Consider the following 6,467-nt stretch of genomic DNA (forward strand, 5'->3'; position numbering starts at 1 on the left):
AATAAATTTTAATTAATTTATTTGTGTTCTTCTGATTCTTTCCTGAAGAATTAGAAAAGGGGTAGTCAGGGACATATGGAAAACTATTCTGCATGTTGGCTGGAGGGGCTGGGAGATGGCACTGACTAAATGATTTGAGGGCCAATCTGCAAGGCATGCTTTGGGAAGCTGCCTTTAAGGAAAAAGCAGAATGAAAAACGAAAACCAGTGAGCAGAATAGTGCAGAAGGGTGGAGAAATCCAGGAATGGAGAGCAGGAGGGGTAATTCTGCAGGATCTGAGCCAGGGATGTACCAGGGTGGTACCTACTGAGCTTTAACACCAGGAGGGCACCTGGAGCAAAGCCCTTGCTGCTCCTCCCATGCTCCAGGCACAGCCATTTTCCTGATCGTCAGCAGAGGTCACCCCAAAGCCACCGAGAGGCTGGAACTGGGGCTGTTCCCTCCGGGAGCAGAGCCCGGAGCCGGCTCAGCCTGTGCCAGGAGCAGGGCAGAGCTCCAGGCTCCTCAGGAGCCACTCCCAGCACACGTGGGGGCCCCTGGGATGAGAACAGGGAAGGGACCCCATTGCAGGTACCCCTGCAGGTCTGTGCGGGCTCCTCGGCTGTCCCAGCAGGGCCCAGGATGATCCAAGCCCATCCCTGCCCTGTCAGGCCTCATTCCAGACTGCAGCCTTGGTCCAAGAGCCCTCTGAGCCCCAAGCCAACCCCTGAGTGAGACAGATGTTATTAAATCCTTGGAGGAGGCTCTGAGCTGCCCCCAGTTCCTGGCTTCCAGCTCTCAAAGATTGGATTTTAACTCTGCAGGACCCAGTGACGATGGATGAACTCATCCACTCCTTCCAGAGCCTGCTGGCATCCTCCAAGTGCTCCAATTCCTTTGATTTTCCCGGTTTCTCTCCTCCAGAGCACCATTAAGAGTTGCTGTGTTAGTGCAGCTCCTGTCCCCTGCCGTTGGTGCAGGACAGTCCCTCCCCTTGGGAGCACTCCCACATCCCTCCCTTTCCAGCTCCTCTCCTACTATAAATAATCATGCAAAATTAGTCAGCTGGAAGCTGCTCCAGCTTGTAAACAAGCTCAGCACAGCCACATCCAGCGTGCTTGGATCACACACAGGGGAGGCAGAGCTGTGTCTGGGGTACAGGAGGCTCTGCAGCCACCACAGTGGAGAAAAAGCTCCTCTCTGTCCAAGAATTAACAAAATAATCACTGAAACATTGCCCTGCTCCTCACAACTCTGTGTTTTGCCCACATGGAGCTGGCCCTACACTCAATCAGGCCTGTTCAGTGTAATTACCCCTAAATCATGCAATGATTTCTTCCACCCTGTAATTACTATCAACATTTAATTGCTGGGGCTCTCTATGTAATTACATATTATTTATGTGTTTAAAAAAAGTGAAGCCTTTTCCATCACACAGAATATTCTCCTCCTTGGGGCTCTTGCACCTGACTGGGTCCCCCAGCTCCCTGACCACAAGAGTTCCAGAGTTGGCTCCTGCCTGGATTAACCCCCTTCCCTCCCACCTCTCTGGGTGCAGATGGAATTGCCCTGAGGCCACCTGGCTCCTGGCACCTGCCTGGCAGCTGCTCTCCCACACCTGGAGAGCACCTGCAGCACAGGAGGAATGGGAGAAGCACAGCCCCAGGCTCTACAGACACTGCTTAAATGGCATTTTTAGCACAAAGGCACCATCCTTCAGCAAGAACTAAGGATGGAGCAATAGACAACAGGACAAACATTCAAATATTTTATCCACCCACCCTCCCTGAGGAAGACCAAGCAGTTTTGGGATCCAGGTCCCTGTGTGGAACTAACTCCAGTACCATTCATTCTTCTGTTTTTACAATCCCTGATGGATTTGGGGTTGGAAACCAAACTGATGCCAGTGTCCCTCTTTCTGCTTGCTGTGTCCACTGTCCCACATGTGTAAGGCAGGTAATTCCTGAATCAACACAGATTCTCTCTTGTTTGATTTGCATCAAAATATAAGGCAAAACACAGAGGCAGAGGTGTCATTTCAGTGTCAGGGTTACTCTTTTCCAGGGGAAGTTTGCCAATGCAGCACAGATTGGTTTTTCACAGGAGTAACCATGAAATGAACCAATCACGCCTGTTTAATTGCAAACACCCCAGAAATCCATACATGTTTCCCATCCATGGGAAACAAACTGAAAATAGAGGAAAACACCTGAATGTAGAGGCTTATCAGGAAGAAGTCCAAGGCACTTGCATTCTAGCAGCCATTTTTTGTTTTATTATTTAAAGTTAAGAGCGCTCATCAGCTCACAAAGGAACAAATCCCATTCCTGCAGTTTAGTTCAGGTTTCAGCCAAAAGGAAAAAAAAAAAAATAGAAGGCAGCTAAACTAACTCTGCACTTTACAGCTCAATTCAAGTTAAACCTCCTCGCTTTATAAATAAATGTTATAGTTAACACTGCAAAATGTACTGGCAGATCTACAATATCTCGAAGGGGCAGAGAGCGTGGTTATTGAGGCTGATAAATACAAGTAGAGAAGCTTCAGTAGCACAGAGAGCGAGGGTGGGGCCAGGGGTCTGCTCTCCCAGGTGGACCTTTCCCAGAGCTCCAGGCAGCTGCTCCCCCCTCAGCTGTGCTTCCCAGCCTGCTCAGGGCCAGGGAAGGAGCCACAGGCTGCCCATCACCGCCTGCACGAGGACAAACTGCTGGAAACTCTTTGTTTTCCACCATGGAGGGGGTCTGCTCATAGAGGCAAAAACCTGCCCTGAGACTACAGAGTTAAAAAGAAGGTGTGTGCAGATCCTCATCAAAGGAAGGAGCTTGCCCAAACAGCAGCCAGGTGAGATTTCAAATTCCACCTTGGAAGTAGCACCATCCTCAGTGAAGTTACAAAAAAAAAAAAAAAAAAAAAAGAAAAAAAGAAAAAAAAAAAGACTCAAAAGCCCAAACCAGCTGCTAAGAACCCACTGCATGAGGTTTCAGAATGGGGCAATAACAGAGCCCAAGCACATGATACTAAAATCTCAGAAGGACAAGGAGGCACCTTAAACTTTCATTTCTTGCTTCTTCCTTCAGCCCACCCTGGTGCAAACCCACCACAGACACTCACTTGCTTTCATAACCCCCTCCAAGCACCTCCACACTGCAGGTACCTCCTGGCCTAAAGGGCTTGCAAGAGCTCAGCTTTGAAAATAGCTCAAAATGTGCTGTTTTGGCTCCCAAACCATCCACATTCACCCTTCCAACTCAATCCCTGCTGCCCTCTGGAGCCAAAGCACACACATGCTGGGAATGGAGCAAATGGGTGTGCCATGGACAAGCCGAGGGCCTGAACACCACATCAGGATTTTGTTCTTAAGTTTTTTCCTCCCCATTCATAAACTACAACATCTATGGATGAAACTGTATAACCAGAACTGACCTTCCTCTATCTTACAGGATTGGAGAAGTCTTGCAGCATAGATAGGGCCTGGCTCTACGAGAGAAAAAACATCCCAGCTTTATGCACAATCATGGAAATCTCAGGCCTTTAACACCATTTGCTACTTGGCCAACCAAGAGAGAGACAAACCCCATCCTCAGCACACCCAGCCCTGTGCCATCCCTGGGCAGAGCACAAGTCCCTCGGCTGTTGGGCATGGGCTGTCCCAAACCTGACAGGAGGGAGGGGAAGGGATTAACTGGAGGGTATCTCATTCCTCACTCACTTTCTATCTGTTGGGTGTGTGGGGTGGGAAGGGCCAGAGCACATGAGGGATGTGTAGCTGCTCCAAAGCTGAACACTGAGTTAATCCAGCACTAACGGGAGAGGCAGCAGGTCCCAGGGAATCTCCATTTCCTTCCTCCTCAGGACACGATGGTGGCATGGGGAAGGGCAGGGGCTGTGGCCTCTGTGGACAGAGTGCACTGGAGAGAGCTGGTACCTGAAGGTGACAACGAGGGACAGCCATGAGCTCTGGGGCCTCCTCCTCCCCTGCCCCGACACGCCAGCTGGGTGGTGACAGATGGGGACAAAGCTCAGCACAGCGACAGCCCTGGGCACTTTGGCACAGCCAGCCCGAGCCCTCCAGCTGCACAACCTCAGCAGGGTGGGACAGGCTGGGGACCAGCGTGTCACGCCCTAGTGCAGCTCAATGAAGGCTTCCAGCTCCTCAGGGATGAATCCCTTGTAGGGAATCTTGTGCTTGTCCAGGGCGCGAGCAGCAAGGCACTGGAGGGTGATGTAGTTGAAGGGCTGCATGGTGCTCTTGGTGAGCAGCTTCTCGTCCAGCAGCTCGTAGGCCGTCTGCTTGAAGGCGTTGGTAGCGTCCATGTGCGCCCCGGCCTCCATCAGGGCGCTCATGATCAGCGGGCAGTTGTTGCGGGCGGCCACGTGCAGGGGGGTGTTGTTGTCATAGTCCCGGCTGTCCGGGTCCGCCCCGCACTCCAGCAGCAAGTTCACCACGTGCAGGGATGGGAATTTGCCCACGGGGTACCGCCCCACCGTCGTGGTGTCCTTGTCCACGGCCATGTGCAGGAGGGTGAAGCCGTTCTTGGCGCGGGGGCTGCACTTGAGCAGGCGGTAGATGGTCTGGCGCTTCTGGTGCTCCTGCTCCGGGGTGCACTCCACCTTCTCCAGCAGGAAAACCAGGTGCAGGATGATGGCCAAGGTCTTGGTGAACTGTGCCGAGTCGGCCACGGGGTCCTTGCCGTGCACCAGGGCCCTCTCGACCTCCCGGACCCCCTTGCTCAGCACCCCGATGAGGTCGGAGAAGCCCAGGTGGGTGGCTAAAGTGCCTTTGGAACGGTCCTGGAGCACGTAGGAGTAAAGCTCAGCAAAGGAAAGGAAACTGCTGGCAGTCATGGGGCTGAGGGGCTCCAGGTTGCCTTGCTGCATGTCCAGGGCGTACTTCCACAGGTTAATGCAGCGCTCGAAGTTGCCCGAGTCGGCGTAGACGGCGCCACGGTACCGGATGTAGTAGGAGGTGTCGGGGTGGGAAGGGCCCAGGATGCGCTCCCGGATCAGCAGCGCCTGCATGCGCATCTCGTCGGGGTCGGTGATCAGGGCTTCCAGCTCCTCCAGAGAGCTCACCTCCCGCGAGTAGTCGTAGGCCAGCACCAGCTGCCGGGGCTCAGGCTTAGGCAGGTACTTCCCGCCCTCGCAGCGCAGCTCCATCGCCCTGCGCCAGTATTTGTGGGCTCCCAACAGGTCTCGTTTCTTGTCCACAAACGTGGCACCCAGCAGCTCCAGCGCTTCCACGGCAGCCTCTCGAGTGCAGAACACGTTCGGGACCTCGTCCTGACTGGAAGCCGAAGCACCGCAGCCCTCACAGCCCTCTTCACTGCAGCCCCTCTGATGGCTCCCACCTGAGGCGCAGCTCCCACTCTGGCCCCCCGCAGCCTCGTCCTGCTGCAGCCCCCCCTGGATCAGGTACTCCACGATGTTGGTGTGGCCGGTGACGCTGGCGGCGAGCAGAGGAGTCATGCCATAGCCGTCCTTCTCCATGCGGGCCTTGGAGCGGAGCAGCAGCTGCAGGATCTCCAGGCTGCCCGACTCGGCGCAGTCGTGCAAGGCCGTGTTTCCCTTCACGCTGCGCCGGTTCACATCGGCCCCTTTCTCCAGCAAGTACCGGGCGATCTCGCGGTGCCCTTTGTAGCAGGAAATCATCAAGCACGTGTGGCCGTGCCGGTTGGCCACCTCCAGGTCGGCCCCGCGTTCGCCCACCAGGTACCGCACGATCTCCAGGTGCCCATCGAAGCAGGCGGCCCGCAGGGGGGTGGAGTTGGTAAGCGTGGTCTGGTTTACCGAGGCGCCGTGGTCCAGCAGGCTCCGCACCACGCCCAGGTGCCCCGCAGCCGAGGCCGCCCACAGCGGCGGGGCCCCCTCGATGGTCTCACCGTCGAAGCTGACGGAGCCGCCCTCCTCCACGCGGGCCCCGCAGTGATCCAGCAGGTACTCCACCACCTCCAGGTGCCCGTGCCGGGCCGCGATCAGCAGCGGGGTGCTGCCGGCCCCGGGGCCGCCTCCGCCGCCGGGCCCCGCCGTCAGTGCCTCCAGCTCCTCCCGGCTGCGGCTGCCCAGCAGCTTCTGCAGCAGCTTCAGCTTCCCGTCGCGGGCCGCATTGTACACGGCCGTGCGCAGGTCCATGGCGCCAGCGGCCGCCTCCAGGCCATTGACCGGCGGCGGCGGCGCGGCCCCAGCGCGGCGCGGGGCGGGCGGGGGGCGGCGGGACCCCCCTGCCCTCAGTGCGGCGGGACCTTCACCGCCCGGGCCCGGCCGCCATCTCAGGCTGCGCCGCGGAACAAAATGGCGCCGCGCGGGGCGGAGCGGGACGCGCGGTGGATGATGGGAATTGTAGTCCCGGGAGCGGCGCTGTTCGCCCAACGCCGCACCGTGCGCACTCTGTTTCCCAGAAGGCAGAGCGGGTGGGGGGAGAGGTGGGAAGGATGTGCACCCTCTCCTTGCGGGGCATGCTGGGCAGTGTAGTCTCCTCGGCCCGCTGCGGGT

The 6,467-nt window shown here is 56.7% G+C and overlaps 1 protein-coding gene across 1 annotated transcript; it reads right to left on the reverse strand.

The window, feature by feature from the left end:
- Window positions 1-2,899: 2,899 nt before the first annotated feature.
- Window positions 2,900-6,147, reverse strand: FEM1A (fem-1 homolog A). Its single transcript, XM_066566430.1, has one exon. It carries the CDS (start codon window positions 6,105-6,107, stop codon window positions 4,101-4,103), a length of 2,007 nt encoding a protein of 668 aa, XP_066422527.1. The 5' UTR covers window positions 6,108-6,147; the 3' UTR covers window positions 2,900-4,100.
- Window positions 6,148-6,467: the final 320 nt, after the last annotated feature.

The sequence above is a fragment of the Molothrus aeneus genome, chromosome 27 (genome assembly GCF_037042795.1).
Source record: "Molothrus aeneus isolate 106 chromosome 27, BPBGC_Maene_1.0, whole genome shotgun sequence".
NCBI lineage: Eukaryota > Metazoa > Chordata > Aves > Passeriformes > Icteridae > Molothrus > Molothrus aeneus.

Bases quoted from the DNA above. Each gene is read 5' to 3' on its own strand.
- FEM1A (XM_066566430.1), bottom strand. From the start codon at position 6,107: ATGGACCTGCGCACGGCCGTGTACAATGCGGCCCGCGACGGGAAGCTG.